Genomic DNA, 17,786 nt, shown 5'->3' with positions numbered 1-17,786 from the left:
AAAAAAAAAAAAAAAAAAAAACGCAGAGAAGTCTGGAAATTAGGGTATGGAAAAGTGTGGAATTTTGAAATTCATCATTTTGCAACATGAAGTTGTTTAATGTGAAAAAATAGTCCACGTTACCTCTGCATGATTGTTGAGTCACTTTTTCTGCAGGTCTACCCTGACTCAAGGATAGTGTGACACCAAACCAACCACCTACAACCACAATTAATATTCTGTCATCCGCAAACCTCTAAATATGAGTTTCAGGCCATATTAGCAGCATTAGGTCGCAATTACTCTGCAGCTAACTGTCCTCTTGTTCATGCTGCAGTGAATGTTTCTGTAAGTCTCTGATGAAAGATTTAGCCCACTTGTTGTAACACTCACCCACATTCCCTCTGTGCTTGTTGGCAGCAAAAGAGTCCAACCACAGTCAAACTTACTGCAGCATAGTGACTCATCACTCATTTATCATAGCTGGGCATCTGAAGTACACATAATGTACTCCCAGTTGTCCCATTTGATCCAGTATTTTGACTTTTTTGCATGCCCACACAAGATGGTGTATAAAATGTGAGTTTAGCGAGATGTATCAGGAATTAGTCCAGTGATTTACCATAAATGCATCCCCTTTGATATGTGTTTTTCCTCACCAGGGAATGCCCTTGTTGAGCAGAAGACCTCTCTGAGTCTTGGACAGCAGGCAGTATCACTGAGGGACTCTCATGACAGACTGAAAGCTTTAAGAAGAGTCACCTCCACAGCCCAGATTCTGCTAGCTTACAGCATGGTGATGAGAGCACTGTCTCAGACTGCTTCCAGGTACATTTGACCAGAGTATTTCGTATTGTTAATCAGTTTATTTCACCAGTTTATTGTGGTTTTAAGACTCTTCTTTTGTCTTCCTTTCCAGCGCATCAGTGTGTAGCCACTCTAACGGACTAGAGTCCTTGGGTCTGGCAGATATCCGCATCCTGGTGCGTTTAATGACTCTAGCAGCTGGGGGCAGGGCTCACACCTGTGTGGACAGACAGCCAGGTGCGAAGGGGGTGGCGACAGAGCGCAACAACTCCACCTGCCTCAGCTTCCTTACCTCAGCCATCGGCAGTGTGGTGTCCCACAGCCCAACTGCTTACAGGCAGCTAGTGGAGATATGCACTCAGGTCAGTTTTCTTCAGTTAATCCACTCATTATAAATACTGCACATGCTAATTACTAGTGCTGGGAGATATGATCTAAAATCACAGCACAGTAACTATATCACTATATCAGAACTATATCACAAAATGTCCTGATTGTCTTTGATGACAATAAATGAAATAATGTTTTAATACATCAGTAAATTACACATCTTTTTTGTGCTGCTTACTTTTATTTAATTGTCTGAATTATTTACAGACCTCTAAAAATATCTGGTTAGATAACGGTCGTCGTAGCTTTTCTTAGTTTACTTGTATGTGAATCAGGCCATGTATTTATTAGAAACTGCAATGAGAGTGAATTTAGGTCAGTACAATCTTAGTAATTAATAAATTTGGTTTATTTTTTAGCCCTGCTAATTACAAATGATGAAATTATGATCCATTTAAACATGTAATCATCCTGGATTTGAAGGATTATTGAATTGTGAACATTGTAACTGCTAGCAAATGGATGGAAATTCTAAAATACATTTTTAATGTTACTGCCTGTAGGACTTAATGGCAGCAGCTACAGGGGTGAACATTGGGGCCATCACTGACCCGCAGCAGAGAGGATGTCTTAGCTCCAGTCTAGCAGCTGCAGTCCAGGGAGCCCAGCAACAGAACGGCTACAATGAGCAGACGCCACCTACATTCCTGGTCACACAGAATCTGGTGTCCCTGCTAACTGAGAAGGGTGTTCACTGCTACAGCCCAGATAAGACTGACCACGAGGCCACTGGTGAGAGGAAGTAATTTACTCAAGTAGTTGTGTTGTTATGTGTAGTTACTTACTACAGTGTTTCAAATGTTGTGATTTTACTCATAGTAGCTCTCCTCTGCATATGTGACCTAGATCCAGGAAACCAAGGGGTGTCTTCTTCGTCCTTGCCTCCTTCCCCTTTACCCCACCTGAGTGCCAGAGTGAGCCCTCTGGAGCTGGCTAATGCGTTGGCAGCATGTGTCCTGTCCGCCAGGCTGACCAGTAGACACCGCCAGTGGGCAGCACAGCAGCTGGTGCAGGCTTTGGCTGCCACGGGAAGGGACAGTCCTCATAGGCCCCAGTCGTACAGTGACCTGGCTGGAGACCTGCGCAAATGTCCCCTCAAGAGGCTGGAAGGACATTACAACAAGGTGAGGGACTTGCACTGTAATCTGCATTATAACATTTACTTCTAAAACAGAATAGTATTGTTTATACCCTTCTTGTTGTAACCTTATTGACCAAATAGTGTTTCCTTTGTTCTCACAACAGGATGAGATGTTTTTTGGTTTGTTTTTCAGAGTTTAGCTTAGAAACTCAGATTTTTTTAAAGCCAGCGCTCCATTATTTATGTAAACACTGCTTATGTTTATTTAACAGCACTCCAAAACAGCAATCTAATGAGTAGCTTGAAACATTTTTTAGGCATTTCTGGTTTATTTTGATAGAGAGATAGAGAGCAAAGAACTGGAGACAAAACTTTTTTTTTCTAGTACACATAGATCATAAACATTCATTGCAATCGGTTGAGAAATATAAAAATAACAGTGCTTTTTATGTTTAATTTGGTGCTCACCCTCACACCACTACTGTCCCTGTCTGCGACCAGTTTGGCTCCACCCACAAAATACGTAATCTCTATTTACAAACATATAAAGGGTCTATAGCGTCAGCTCACTTAAGTCGTGTACCAAAAATTTGGCCGCCTCTCTGAGTTGTTGTTCCGACTTGAGGGGGTGTTCATGTGATTTTTCCCAAGTCGGGGACTTGTTTTCTGATTATTCCAACACCACATGAATGCACGATCAGCCTTCATGATATGTGCTGTACCCACTGAGCCTTTAATTATAGCTCTAATCATTTCTGTGCAGAGCAGCAATTGGTTGGAAATGAGAATTACTGTCTGTAAAACATCCAGCAAGACAGGGACTATTTTAGTAGTCATTTTATTTAGAACATTCTTTGAGAAATAGACAAGTAAGAAAAATCAACTGAGAACTTGGCCTCTGTCACATTTCAATGTTAGCTGGGCTGGGGACAGATCTGGCATTTCTCAACCTATAACCAGACACCTCTGGTGACTACGTAAAAAGAAGCTTTTCATTATCTCTGTTCTGTTCAGGTGACCAGCTGTTCCTGGAACAGTGACCAGAGTTTGCTGGCTACATGCTCTCAGGACAAGGTGGTGCAACTGTGGAGCATCAGCCAGAACACAGTGGAATTACAGACCACCTTCTCCTGCATTACCAGGTTTGTCTGCTTGTGTCAATACTGTATTGTCCAGTAAGAGTTTTAAACGTGTTAGGCTAATTTGAAAAGATTATTCATCCATATTTATATCATTAAACTGGAGACCACTTCCACACATATTATGAAAAGTTAATGGCAAGTTTCTTGGTTTTTGTAGATGAGGCAAGAGACATTTCTGAAGATCTTACAGAGGGGCTGCTATGTCAAAAAAAACTGGGAGTACTTGTACCTGTAAGCTTTTCCTTCCTCTGACTCTCTCTCTCCAGTAAGACAGACAGATCAAGCAGTGAGAGGGCCGCTCGATGTCAGCTAATGTCACCTGTATACTGGAGTACGGGAGGAAACTTTTTGGCTGCCCCAGAGAACAAACACATCAACATCATGAACATCAGGGGTAAGCCTGGCTATACTGTCTCTTAACTAGTCTGGATTATTTCTTATTCCATTACTGCTATGAAAGAAAAATAACTCTAGTTAATTATATTTCTTGTTTCAGTTGTTAACGTAATAAATTCTCAGCGATGTAACAAAACAAAATGTTGTAGCTTATAGTCCAGTAGATTTATTTGATTTCTGAGCACAGAGAAACTTTAATGTTTTAGTGAAGTAGCATTAAGCTAAACACATTTTTGAGTAGAGAGCGACTTCAAAGAGTTGTAAAATGCCTAATGATTAGCACAGTAGTTTCTACAATTTGAACTTTTCCTCGTACTTTACAGGATCCCACTGTCATGTGGAGGCTCAGGTGTCTCGGATCACAGCCCTCTGCTGGGCTCAGACCTTTAGCTTGTGGGTTCTTGACCAGCCAACGGCAAGTAAGAACAGACCTGCTGAGAGCCTGTTGTTGGGTCGACTGGACGGCTCCCTCTGCTGGCTGCAGGTCACAATGCAGCAGATAGACCTGCAGGTGACGAGCACCGAACTCACCCATTGCCACAGGAAAGAGGGTGAGGAACCTGCTGCGCACACTGTTACTGTTTGAAGCCAAACCTTCTTACTCTAACATAATCTACAGCTCAGTACACACTATATCTTGTTTATTTAATATGTACACAAACAGAGATGTACGCACAAGTTGCAGGTTTACAGGCCATCACATGCTGGAACTATTTCTTTGCTGGATGCAGTGTCTTCCTGGAGTTATCTTTAGGTGTGGAGCAAGCAGGAAACTCCAGGGGCTCTAGTTTCCCGGCGCAGCGCAGGGTGGCGCAGAGTGGCGAACCCCGCGCAGAGCTAGTTTCGAGCAGCGCAACCCGAGGCGCACTCAGTTTGGTAGTTTGGCAGACCGAGTATGTATCTCTATATCGACTGTCCCGTCGCATCTGATGTCAGATAAAAGGGGATTGACACCGTTTGGCACGTTTGGCACGCGTAATGGAAACCCAACCTGATTTGATTAACACAGCTGCAAACTAATGAGTTCACATCCCTCTCAGCCAACCACAAACAGCCACAGCATCAGATAGGGAGTATATATTCAGCATCTGTCATCTTAGAAAAGTCAAAAGAAAAGAAACAGAGTGAGACTGCGAGAGAGAAAGAGAGAGCGCGCGCGCACGAGAGAAACGCAACATTGATTTACAATTGTGGTGACCTCCTCCCAGGCTACCTTTGCATCATCAGCCCGTGGAGGTCTGCTCGCAGTTCCGTATATTCGGACACTGCGAGCTTGGACCTCCCGGACCAAATCATCAGTTTCCTCCTGGGAGAAGTTTGGCCATCTGACGCTGCTGCTCTCTTCTGCCATGGCGAATTGAGTAAACTCTCGGCACGGCGCATTTAAGGGCGAGGAGAGGGGCTCATTTGATTGGTGTGATGTGCATAAAACCCACTCCACGCCTTCTCTCCTCCCTCTTTCCGACTTGCACAGGTAGGAGGGACGGAGGTGGGAAAGAGGAGTAGCTACGCCAGGCGCACGGTGTGCCAAACTTGCAAAATCTGCCTGGCCACACCCAGTTGGTGAAGCGCAGGTGCGCTGCGCCCCTGCCTCGCCCGGTCTGCGAAACTAGAGCCCCAGGTCTGAAAAGTGAAGCGGATGCTGAAGTACCATAAACCTGCATCTTTCTATCGGCCAGCAGGGGGCGACTGTAGTATCAAAAAGAAGTCAGATCGTGAAAAAAATCTATCAGAAAATGACCCTACTTCTCACTGGATTTATGACTTCAGTAAACATTTTCCTCATGAGCTTATGATCGCAATCGCTAATTTCAGGTCTTCTTCAATACACCATGATGTTCATTTTGTAAATTATAGTCCCATTTAGGGTAGAATAGACCATAAAGCAGGTTAAGCTTTAGGGCATGGCTACCTGATTGACAAGTTGCTACCTCAGTAGTTTCCTAGTGTTCTCAGTCAAATCCACCCCTCACTCCTCCACAGCTCCACCCTCTGATGCAAATATAGTCACTCCTGCCTCCAAAAAACTTAGATTGCAACAGCCATGCCAAACTCGAGGCTTCAAAACAGGAGTCCACAAACCAAAGGGTGACCTCACAGTAGCTACATCCACTTCTTAATGCAGTATTTGGTGTGGACACAACCCTGCTAGCTTTTTCCTTCTGCTTACAGTCTGCCTCTTTTCCCATGCTTCCACATATTTGTCACTTGTGTCAAAATAGAGAGCAAGAGAGCCAAGCAGAGCCACACACACAGTCACACGCTCATGCACACATAGACAACCATACACACAGCCAGGCAACCGCTGACAGGCGGCTGCACGACAATTAACAAATCGGGGCACTTCCGCGTCCACTGTGAACCCAGGGTAATAGGATAAAATGATTAAGTGATGACATTTTATATCTAAAAGGTCAAAAGTCAGCTTCACTGTGACATCATAATGTTCTGCAGAAACACTTTTCTGGCTATTACTCAATGTCATATCTCAGGAACAGAGGGGATGACATCAGTGTCAGATACAGAATTGGTGACACTAATCCTGGGTGTCCATCTTGAAACTGTGCCGATTGTAAAGATCTTTTGGAATCTTTCAGAATATGTAGACTCTTTGTTGCAACATTCATATGTGAAGCATTGTCAACTGTCATGGCTACATATGTATCTGGGCAGACTTGGATATAAACTGCAACTTGACTGGTTCGTGGAGGCGTACAACCCTGAGGCAGTAATTTTAGTTATCCCAAATTTCTGATCTCTCCTAGCTCCCCAGTGTGTCGCCTGGCACAGTGAGGACAAGCCTTTCGCAGTGGGCTACCCCAGTGGAAAGATCCTTTTGGCCACAACTGAGACCTATGAGAATGAGCAGCCTGTAGTGCTGTCTGTCTTCAAGGTTTGTATATAAAAATGCTCTCCAGAACACAACAACAAAAGACAAACAGCTGTGATTGCCTTTGCTGTCTACACATTTTCCACTCTTCTCTTCTCTTATCGACCACTCCACTCTCCCTCCCTTCACTCAACAGGATAGTGTGAGTTCTCTCAAATGGGACCCCACAGGACACTTACTGCTCTGTTTAGGGAAGTCAGAAGTAGTGGAGATACTGGGACGCTCTGGCGGCACCTGGGTGACCCTCCACTCCCTCATTCACACTAGCACTGTCACTATTGCCGAATGGTGCCCACTCGCTGGCAGAGCACCTGATCCCAGGCTCATGATGGCTGTGTGAGTTTACATAACTGATCCTTCTTTCTTCCTCTGTTGAATGTTCTGCCTCTTTCTTAATATTAACAACAAAAATGGTGACAATGCTACAGCACAAAAAGAATGTTTATTCAAATATGTTTTTCATAAATCTCACTTAATTCTTTCCATGTTTCTGTAGAGGTTGTCAGAATGGCTCTGTGCATGTCTGGACACTGCCACAGGGGGGTACCTCTGTATCTTTGCCCAACATACTGAACAACTCCCAGGGCCAGGATAAAAGCACCGATGTCAAGGTCAGTTTGGATCGGCTGTTGGAAATCCCTTTTACAGCCCTGGTCCTACTAATATTTTAAACTTTTGATATTATAAAATCTCATCAGCATGTTATGTGGCAGTTTTGTGTTTGCAGCAGTTGCCTCTGAGTTTAGCTCATGTAATCACACAGCTCTGTTTCCTTTTATAGCAGGGGAGTGAAAAGTGTGTGCTAGTACTTCATGGCCACATTACGGCAGTGAAGTCTCTTTCATTCTGCTCCAGTGGGCTGGCTCTGGTCTCTGGAGGGATAGGGGGACTGCTCAACATCTGGTCCTTACAGGTCAGAAAAGAACATTCACTGTGACTGACCTGAAGTCAGTGCAAAGATTACTTACTTAACAATCAACATAATCAGACTATTAAACCATTTTAGTGTATTACTCTAACATAAATCTGTCAGAGGTTTCATTTCAGAGTTTTAATTCTCTTCATTCTCTGTGCATCTTGCAGGATGGTTCAGTCTTGCAGACTGTTACAGGTTTGGGTTCAGTCGTCAATACCACCTGGATACCAAACTTGGGTGTAGCTGCCTGCTTTGGGAGGTCGAAGGTAATTCAGGTTACTCATAACTTCAATTTCCAAGGATTGTTTCCAGCTTTTATGCCAATCTAAGCTAACCGACTTCATATGTAGCATACAGACATCATCTTCTCATCTAATTTTTGACAAAAAAGCACATTCCCCAAAAACTGCTCCAGAATATCACAGTGCTTTTCTTCATTCTTCTTTTACTAATATGAATTTTTATATCAGTTTATTATTATAAAAGCAAAAAAAAAAGTGACTTAAAGATGCAGATGCAACATGTCCTCTTGCATGTGCCACTTTACAGCTCTGATCTGTCATTGTTTCTTTCCCAGGATGTTTTGTTGATCTGCTGCACCCCCGACTGGATGAGTCAAAACCACGTGCTAGCTTCCTGTCGTATGGTCCTCAGAAGCCAGAACATCCTGGGTCTAAATCGGGCACCTTGTTTGGCCGTCTTCCTGGAGAGGCTGCCCTTGCTGTTGCAAGAGCAGTACAGCTATGAGCGGGTCATTACTACAACTATATCTTAAAGGGACAGTTCACCCCAAAATTTAAGATACATGTTTTTCCTTCCTTTTGTTTTTGTGATACGGTTGGCAGGTGTAGTTTGAAATAAAGGTAAGAGGAACATCTATTTTTGATTTTGGGGTGAACTGCTCCTTCAGAGTTGTTAATGTGTTGTTTTCTGGGCCTTAGCTGAGACATGATTTTGTCTCCTCCTCATGCAGACCCATGTGGCAGCAGGTGACCAGCTAGTCCACAGTGCCTTCCTGCAGAGCCTGGCCTCCTTGACTGTCGGTTTGTCCTTAGAGAAACACCTGTGCCGCTTCCCACGCCCCCCACACCACACAAGTCCCGATGCCCACTCCTGCCCATCAGAGTGGAGCTGGCTCGCCACATACGCCACCACTGTCCGCAGTGCTGAGGCTATTGCCAGCGGTACTGCGTTCCCAGAGTCCTTTAATATTTCAGAGTTTCAAGAGGAGGATGCCACTGAAATCACCAAAGCACTGGTGAGTGATGATAATCGCCTTTGTGCTGTTGTCTGTTCAGGAAATGGCTGAAAATATTTCAGGAATTTAATTTGACTGAAATATGCACAAGACGCCTCAATGAAGGCATCTCTTGAGTGACTTCTCTGTCTTCTAGGATAACAGTAAGTGGAGCTTTAAGATGGATGAACAGCTGATGTCATGGGCCACCACTAGACCAGAGGTAACAGCTTGGCCATTTTGAAACAGTACACACAATTAAAATTAGATTTCCCTTTAATTTACCATCTGTCTGTACTTTGAGATTGTCTTTTCTGTAAGCTGGAGAGTGTTATAGTAGATTAAAATTTCTGCTTTACCTGCTGTGTTTCTTAGGACTGGCAGCTAGGGGGGAAGAGTGAGGTTTACTTGTGGGGGAACGGACGGTACGGACAGTTGGCAGGAATGGGAACCAACCTCATGGTGCCTACTCTTGCACCCTCACTCTTACAGACACAACAGGTAGCAACTTTTTCACTCAGGACACAGACGTTGCCCTTGGTTACTACTGTTTTCTAATTTTTCTCCACCTTTGTGGGTGTGTTAAATTGTCATTCAGGTTGTGTGTGGACAGAACTGTTCCTTCCTGGTCCAGTCCAATGGGACAGTACTGGCTGTAGGAGAAGGACAATATGGCAGACTGGGCCAGGGGAATTCTGATGATCTCTATGTCCCCACTATCATCTCTGCTTTTCAAGGTACAGTATTCATCAAGGGCCCCAAGTCGGAGCTGTTCTGCTGTTGTGATGAATTTTCATTCTTGCCTCAAACCATGTTTTTTTCCACAGTAGAAAAGTGGGGGACAATCTATTTTTGTTACAGTGTTGAAATTTGGTGTGGTAGCTTCTGCTTTGGCCCAAGTGTGTATTTTTTTCCTCATTCTTCCTTTCATAAGTTGAGCTTTACTGACTCTTTGATTTGTTGGCAGGGTACGTGGTGACTCAGCTGGTGACGTCCTGTGGGTCAGATGGACACTCCATGGCTCTGACTGAAACTGGGGAGGTGTTCAGTTGGGGAGATGGAGATTTCGGAAAACTGGGCCACGGCAACAGTGAAAGGCAGAGGAGGCCCAAACAGATAGAGGCCTTACAAGGAGAAGAGGTCGTTCAGGTAGAGATGAACGTGCTTTAAACTCCTGTGGTATCAAAAAAAGTTCCAAAAAAAAACCAAACATTAAAGTGTTAGACATAAAACAAATCAGTTTAATTGAGACTTTCATATGGGGTTTTCTTTTTTTCCAAGCTTGCTTGCGGTTTTCGGCACTCAGCTGTTGTAACAGCAGATGGGAAACTGTTCACCTTCGGCAGTGGGGAATCTGGTCGTCTGGGTCAAAGGTCCACGTCCAACAAGATGCTGCCTGAAAGGGTGGCTGCCCTAGAGGGATACCATGTGGGACAGGTAAGAAATGGATTGTGTTTGTTTAATTCTTAAACTCAGATGGTGATTCAGAAATCATGTATCAGAAAAATGATTCTGATGATGAATATAACTCAACAAAGCTAACCTGGTTACCTTTCTCAGGTGTCATGTGGTCTCAACCACACGCTAGTGCTATCCCTTGATGGCATGGTTGTGTGGGCGTTTGGAGATGGGGATTATGGCAAATTGGGAACAGGTTCCTCTACAGCAAAATACTACCCTCAGGTAAGTTAATAATGATGAAGGCTCATGTTCAGGAATCCTCAAAAGACACAACACATGTTATATACGTTGCACAGTTTATCTGGTTAGAATCCAAAGCCATGCTTATCATTGTCTCCTTTGTATCCATTGCTTTTAGTATTTATTCACTTATTTACTGAGTGCTTTTATACAGTTTTCATTAAATATTATTTGTGTCTGTTCTTGATTTCAGAAAGTGGATCAGCTTTGCAATAAGGGAATTAAAAAGATCTGTTGTGGAACTCAGTTCTCTGTGGCGTTGGCCTGTGATGGACATGTTTACACATTTGGACAAGGTATGTTTTATTGTTGAGGGGATTGTAAAAAATGTTGCTTTGCATTTATTTTCTTTTTGAAATGCCTGTAGTGTTTTCCTTATGTGTGCAAAGTGTTAAATGGAAATTATCCTTAAAAAAACACAATCACATGAAGATTTAATCTCATTTGTAAATACATCTAAAAAAGGTACAAATGCTTTTCACTTGTTGTGTTGCTGTCTGCAACAGTGTCTTTTTTGATGCAAAATACACATACAAAATAAGTCTGTACACTATCAATCAATCAGTCAATTTTATTTATAAAGCCCAATATCACACAATTTGCCTCACAGGGCTTTACAGCATACAACATCCCTCTGTCCTTAGGACCCTCACAGCGGATAAGGAAAAACTTCCCAAAAACTAGCAGGTGGCGGTAGTCTGTATTTGTCATTCAAAAGGAAACTGGAAGACCGACAGTGTGGGTTTAAGATGCTAGTTAGCCAGTAAAGACATTAACATCACAACCTGGTGTTGAATTCTATTTTCCGTGCACAAGAGGACGATAACACAAACAATTACGAACCATTTATGTGAAAGATCTCCGTGGCTAAAAACATAATCTTACCGAATATAATCAGTTTATTTCAATCTCACTCCCTCTTGACTTCAGTTGTTTACTTTCCTTCCAATCGTTTCTCTTCACCAACACTGATTCAACACGCTGAATTGGCCGAAAAGCAGCCAACAATGACCGACAAGTGCCAACAATGTGGCACACACCCACACCGCATCCTGTGTCAGGACCCTTAAAATTAGCTGAGTCCAAACATTACAAATCCAGCACTTTGGGTTTTTAAGTAATAAATATCTTATTTGTTTCTTGGGTCTTTTGGACGATGACTATTATCTGTCATCACATGCAACATTTCTGAACAGTATGCTACTCTGCTACTATGCCCAAAAGTGTTGATGTTCAGAGTTAAAAGTATATTTATGTTTCATGTTTGAAATGAAGTGAATGCTCTTTTGAAAAAGTTTCTGAATCTATTCACCAACTTACTTGGCACAAAGCTGCATGCAGAATAAAGCACACTTGTGTATGCCACTGTGTTACTCAGCTTCCTTCTGTTCATCACTCAGAGCGTCTGATCGGCCTGCCAGACTCCATGCTGAAGAATAAATCCTGCCCTCAGGTGGTGCCGTCTCTGGAGGGGCTCTTCATAGAAGACATTGCTGTGGGCTGTGAACATGTGCTCGCCCTGTCCTCCACTGGAGACGTCTATGCCTGGGGCTGCAACAGTGAGGGACAGGTAACCAACATCGTCTATTATAATATCATACGGTTTGAAAATCTAAAGTTTGCTTACGTGGCACATCTGTGTTGTCTTTTATGTGTGTGTTCCAGCTTGGCCTTGGACACGCCAACCCAGTGAAGGAGCCTACGCTCATAACAACCCTCCAGGGGAAAAACATCAGACAGATCTCTGCTGGTCGCTGCCACAGCTCAGCATGGACCACCCCCTCTACCTCGATGAAAAACTCAGGTACACAGACACAGTCCTACAGTACATGTACACACACAGATACTCTTCCAACCTATGATCCGTGAAGGATAATACACTCGGGTCTGCTTTCTGTAATCTTTATCTCCAGGTGGCTCTGGAAGCTTCCAGCTTGGTCTTCCCCAGTCAGTTCCTCCCCAGTACAACACTCTGAAAGACTGCAGCCCTGATGTCCTCAGCATGCGCCTCAGGGTACTCTACCACTTTTCTGATCTCATGTACAAGTCCTGGAGGCTGCTCAACCTGGATGCCAAGAATCCGGTAATCTTTGATCCCATTTTCTGACTTATTTTTTAAATAAACTGATAATTGAATTCCTGCTTATAATCCTACCCATGCTATTTGTTAATCTTCATCCTTTATTTATTGTGATGCCACATTTACTTCCTCCAATTTTATTCCCTGTCCTTCCCTCCATCCAGGTGTCCACATCACGCTATAGTTCAGGGACGACAGCCATTATCCGGGGTGATCTCAGAGGTCTTTTATCACCCAAGGTCAACACTCTGCCTCTGGTGCGATCCATCGGCAGAACAATGACCCAGGGCAAAACGTATGGGCCACAGATCACTGTGAAACGGATTTCCACAAGGTAAGGTTGACAGTGATGTTCAGTCTCTTTGCCCAATCTGTGTGTCTTGAGAGGAGAGCTGGTGGAAAACAGGAGGTGACCAGAATAACTGGCTGTGTTTCCAGTTGGACAGCAGGGCTTATTTGCATTTCAGGACTTGCATCTGGCACTTTGGTTGCATGTTTTCTTCATACTTCAATTTTCAGTTTGTTTTTATGTCAGACAGTGTTTGCTTATGAAAACTTTTATTGATGACCCCCTCCCCTCCCTTACACTCCCACAGAGGGCGTTCGAGCAAGCCCATCTTTGTGCAGATTGCAAAGCAAGTGGTGAGCCTGAATCCTCTGGAGCTGCGGCTTCCATCACGAGCCTGGAAGGTCAAGCTTGTCGGCGAGGGAGCTGACGATGCCGGAGGAGTGTTTGATGACACCATCACTGAGATGTGCCAGGTAGGATGGAAACCGCACAGAGAAGGGAGCAGCAGAGCAACAGAGACAGCTATAAAAATGATAAAAATACAGCCTGGAATATTCTCTGCTTTTTGTAAATTAACAATTTACAATGTGTTTTCACCAGGAGTTGCAGTCTGGTGTTGTGGATCTTTTGATTCATACTCCCAACAGCTTTGCAGACGTGGGCAGCAACACTGATAGGTGCGCATTTTGTAGTTATCTTTTAATAATAACCAACTGTACCTGTGTCAAATTCTCAAAACACTCCCTATCTCTGGCCTTCTCTGACTACTCTCACAGGTTCCTGTTGAACCCAGCAGCACTCTCAGAGGATCACATGGTCCAGTTCCGCTTCCTGGGCATCCTCATGGCTGTAGCTATCCGCACCAAGAAACCTCTGGACTTACATCTGGCTCCTTGGGTGTGGAAACAGCTCTGCTCGATGCCATTGGGAGGTCCTGACCTGGAGGAGGTTGACCTGCTCACCTACCGCACCCTTCAAGGCATCCTTCACCTGGAAAACAGTGGAATCACAGAGGATAATTTCCATGTGGTGAGATACTATGCAGATTGTCTTATTGCAGAGTCTACCCACTGCCTTTTCATTCTTTGTTTCCAAACCTTTCACTTCCTTTCTCTTTACTAACCCTTTTTCACTCCTGCCATGTCACCCTCTGAAGATGATTCCACTGGATTCATTTATGGCCCACAGTGCAGATGGAAGGCTGGTACCTGTGGTTCCTGGAGGTCAAAACATTTCACTAACCTTCGCCAACCGGACTGAATATGTGGAGAGAGCTCTGGACTACAGGCTGCATGAAATGGATTCACAGGTTTGTAGGGTTTGAACTGTTAAAGAATGATTTGGGTGTAATTAGCAGACCAGTTAAAGGAGCAGTGTGTAGGATTTAGTGGCATCTAGTGGTGAGGGTTGCACATTACAACCAGCTGAAACTTCTCCCCAGTGAGCCACATCATCTGCAGAGGTCTCCGCAGGTCTCTTAGAGGTCTCTTCCTCTCCAAACAAAACTGACTGTGGGATTTAAACAGGGAAAATCACACAATAAAACCATTTTATGTTACAAATCAATGTTTCTCCAACTCTGTTCGGCTTGTTGGAGACAGGCTGCTAGCCCAGTACCTGCAAATGTGTGCTCACCTTTTATGTCTCTGCACTGGTGATGGCTGTGGTCAGATGCATAATGGTTTTGGACTGTCTGTCTGTCCTTTCCATTCTCGTGAACACAGTAACTCTGGAACACGTCAAAGGAATTTCTTGAACTTTGGCACAAGCGTCCACTTGGACTCAATAATGAAGTGATTACATTTTTGTGGTCAAAGGTTGAATGTCAAGGTCACTTTGACTTCCTTATATTTTAAGAACACCTTGAGGGGATTTTCTTCTAATTTGGCACACATGTCCACTTGGACTCCAGAATGAACAGATCAGAATTTGGTGGTCAAAGTTTCACACAAATGTCTAATAGAATAAAATAATGAAGCAGTGGTTTTATATCTAAAAGGGGACATTTCTGCCAATATATTTCTCTAAATCTTACACACTGGACCTTTAAACTGTCACTTCATAACCTGTGAACATGCAAACTGCTCTATATTATTTCTTAAGGATGGTTTAAAAAAATAAACTTTAAACAAATTTCTTGTTACTATATTTACCAAACAGTTCTTACACACACAGGCAGTATTATTGTACAATAAAAACTTGTGGTGTGGATTCTCTCTGTTGTATCTGAAACTCATCCATTTTAAACACCCAGTCTGCCCACCAGTTTCCATTAGTGCTCACTAGACAGCCTGTCTGTTGTGCTGTTGTTGTTCCCTTTATCTCGTCCTCAGAAGTATCAAAGCTGACGTTGTTCTGTTGTGTGCAGGTGGCAGCAGTCAGAGAGGGCATGTCCACCATCATCCCCGTGCCCCTCCTCTCCCTGCTGACGGCACAGCAGTTGGAGCAGCTGGTCTGCGGCCTGCCAGAGGTCTCAGTTGAGATGCTGAAGAAGCTGGTGCGTTACCGTGACATCACAGAGAGCCACCAGCTTATAGGCTGGTTTTGGCAGAGCTTGGAGGAGTTCACCAATGAGGAGCGAGTGCTGTTCCTACGTTTCGTCTCTGGCCGGTCCAGGTTGCCTTCCAACCCCGCTGATATCACACAGAAGTTTCAAATCATCAAGGTTGACAGGGTGAGGTTATTACTAATAAAAAAACAAGCATGTTTACAGGGAAAACCATATTTATAGTCCAAACAATAATTTTCTTCCACATATTATCACCTTCAGCCCGTCAACGGCCTCCCTACTGCACAGACCTGCTTCTTCCTGTTTCGCCTGCCCCCGTACACAAGCCAGGCAATCCTCGCTGAGCGTCTGCGTTACTCCATCCACAACTGCCCCTCCATCGACATGGACAACTACATGCTGACCCACAACACAGACCCAGCAGACAGCTCCGACACCGAGGACTGAAGCAGCCAGCTGTGGCCAACCTAATGATGAATGTATCTTCTCCCTTGCCATGCACATTATGCACTGAACACAGATTTTTATTCGCCAAAACCTGTAAGGTAGTGAACTGTTTATATGTCGGTTGATTTGAAGATATGTGTAGTTTTGGTTTTCCAGCTGTGCGAGGTGTTGTAATTATTGCAGTGCTCACTCTGAATCAAAACTACAGGGATACGGAATAAGATTTTTAAAAATATAGGTGAATAAGCCACAATAAAGGAGTTAATGTGCCTGTTTGTTTGAAAATAATGTAATAATTTAATGACCTGTCCCACACAGGCAGTATTATTGTAAAATAAAAGAGTGTTTAAGTAAGGATTTTGGTGTGTTGTATTTAAAATCTTTGCTGGTGTTGATGCTGCTGTTATTTATTATTATCCTACAATTTAAGTCAGTGGCTGGGTGGTGTCTTAAATGCACTTTCCTCCAGAAGGTCACTGTGTGGCTGTGTGTGGCTGTGTGTGGATGGCCCCATGCATTATGTCCTCAGAGGTAGATGCTGGAATGAACCCACCATGACAAGTACATATCTGCATATGCAACATCAAAGGGGAGATGCAGCTGTTGGTAAAGTGGTACTGCAGAGTAGCACAGCTAAGGCAAACTCAAAATGACTTGGAGTGTATTCAGGTTTGTAAGAAGTGCTTGTGTCACACATTTAAACACACTGATGCACCAAAGTTATGTATCACACATAGATGTTTTTTAAAAGTTGACTAAACACAATGTTTAGGGAAAATTTTGACTCTGTAGACATTTTCATCCTTAAAAACATTTCAGATAAAGTTTTATTAATCTGAAATGGGATGTAAAATATCCCAAATCAAGGGGAAATAAAATATGAATATGTAATTATCAAAGGCATACGTTATATATTATATAAATGCACACGTTTTTTTGGTCCAACAACATTTCAGTGCAATTTTGAAAGTGTAAAATCCAGTGATGGAAAGCAACTAAGTACTGACAGTACAGTTTTGAGTCTGCTGTTGGTAGTTAGCATACATAGGGCTGACCAGGTACGGTTCTAACAGCGCCACTTTCCCCAAGAGGGGAGGACCTACAACTAATGTAATACATTCATTGTATGACCACTTCCCTTTTGTGATTGCATGTAAAATTTCAAATCTTTGTGAAAAAGAATGCAGATTTTACTAGGGATCGACCGATATGTTTTTTTCAGAACCGATGTCGATACCAATTATTATAAAACCGAGATACTGATGAATGATATTTACAACCCATATATGTCTGTTGTAAAAGTCATAGTTGACACAGAATTACAAAAAAATAAACACTGACAAAGAAACATCAGTCAGGATAAAAACTCAGAATAAAGAACGAAATTTTAGATCTTTCAATAAATAGGAAATTAAATAAGTTAAAAATAAATAAGTAACAAAGTTGAAGAATATGCCAGCTAAATAATAACAAAAAAAAACAACAACACAATAATTATAAATACAAAATTTAAAAAATAAAATGAAAAACAATAAAAAATAATAATAAAATAAAATAAAGGAGAGCTCAATCAAAAGCCAGGCTAAAAAGGTAGGTCTTGAGTTTGCTTTTAAGAGCCTAGAGTGGTACGTGTAGGCAGTGAGAAGCATGCCATGGGCAAAACAGCGCAGCTAAGGAAAACAAAACTGTATATTGGCATATCGGTGGAAAAAATCACCGATACCGATAACCCTAAAAATTCATAATATCGGCCAGGCCATTATCTGTCGACCCCTAGATTTTACAGCCATTACTGGTTTTCATTTCTGAAATGATCCGATTGGAGTGTGCTTGCACAAGTACTAAAGTTTGCATTAGATGAGTTTAGGCATTGAAATCAATCAATCAATCAATCAATTTTATTTATAAAGCCCAATATCAGC

The 17,786-nt window shown here is 42.9% G+C and overlaps 1 protein-coding gene across 8 annotated transcripts in view; it reads left to right on the top strand.

The window, feature by feature from the left end:
- Positions 1 to 16,215, top strand: part of LOC126395482 (probable E3 ubiquitin-protein ligase HERC1) — a 55,570-nt gene extending 39,355 nt beyond the window's left edge. For 7 of the 8 annotated variants that reach the window (XM_050052991.1, XM_050052993.1, XM_050052992.1 and 4 more), the window contains exons 50-80: positions 642 to 807; positions 899 to 1,148; positions 1,680 to 1,908; positions 2,023 to 2,300; positions 3,272 to 3,399; positions 3,666 to 3,793; positions 4,119 to 4,346; positions 6,561 to 6,688; positions 6,822 to 7,021; positions 7,182 to 7,296; positions 7,467 to 7,598; positions 7,769 to 7,867; positions 8,179 to 8,352; positions 8,575 to 8,859; positions 8,996 to 9,061; positions 9,214 to 9,339; positions 9,437 to 9,575; positions 9,806 to 9,987; positions 10,120 to 10,275; positions 10,399 to 10,521; positions 10,733 to 10,835; positions 11,940 to 12,109; positions 12,205 to 12,343; positions 12,453 to 12,622; positions 12,784 to 12,953; positions 13,216 to 13,381; positions 13,509 to 13,585; positions 13,685 to 13,937; positions 14,065 to 14,217; positions 15,277 to 15,582; positions 15,679 to 16,215. In XM_050052991.1, coding sequence (XP_049908948.1) covers positions 642 to 807; positions 899 to 1,148; positions 1,680 to 1,908; positions 2,023 to 2,300; positions 3,272 to 3,399; positions 3,666 to 3,793; positions 4,119 to 4,346; positions 6,561 to 6,688; positions 6,822 to 7,021; positions 7,182 to 7,296; positions 7,467 to 7,598; positions 7,769 to 7,867; positions 8,179 to 8,352; positions 8,575 to 8,859; positions 8,996 to 9,061; positions 9,214 to 9,339; positions 9,437 to 9,575; positions 9,806 to 9,987; positions 10,120 to 10,275; positions 10,399 to 10,521; positions 10,733 to 10,835; positions 11,940 to 12,109; positions 12,205 to 12,343; positions 12,453 to 12,622; positions 12,784 to 12,953; positions 13,216 to 13,381; positions 13,509 to 13,585; positions 13,685 to 13,937; positions 14,065 to 14,217; positions 15,277 to 15,582; positions 15,679 to 15,864 — 5,225 coding nt within the window. In that variant the 3' untranslated portion in view covers positions 15,865 to 16,215. The remainder of the gene's footprint in view (positions 1 to 641; positions 808 to 898; positions 1,149 to 1,679; positions 1,909 to 2,022; positions 2,301 to 3,271; positions 3,400 to 3,665; positions 3,794 to 4,118; positions 4,347 to 6,560; positions 6,689 to 6,821; positions 7,022 to 7,181; positions 7,297 to 7,466; positions 7,599 to 7,768; positions 7,868 to 8,178; positions 8,353 to 8,574; positions 8,860 to 8,995; positions 9,062 to 9,213; positions 9,340 to 9,436; positions 9,576 to 9,805; positions 9,988 to 10,119; positions 10,276 to 10,398; positions 10,522 to 10,732; positions 10,836 to 11,939; positions 12,110 to 12,204; positions 12,344 to 12,452; positions 12,623 to 12,783; positions 12,954 to 13,215; positions 13,382 to 13,508; positions 13,586 to 13,684; positions 13,938 to 14,064; positions 14,218 to 15,276; positions 15,583 to 15,678) is intronic. The other variant, XM_050052990.1, reaches the window with a different exon arrangement.
- Positions 16,216 to 17,786: the final 1,571 nt, after the last annotated feature.

The sequence above is a fragment of the Epinephelus moara genome, chromosome 9, assembly GCF_006386435.1.
Source record: "Epinephelus moara isolate mb chromosome 9, YSFRI_EMoa_1.0, whole genome shotgun sequence".
Classification (NCBI taxonomy): Eukaryota; Metazoa; Chordata; class Actinopteri; order Perciformes; family Serranidae; genus Epinephelus; species Epinephelus moara.
The sequence above is the reverse complement of the archived record's forward strand: the minus strand, read 5'-3'. Positions and strand labels throughout refer to the sequence as shown.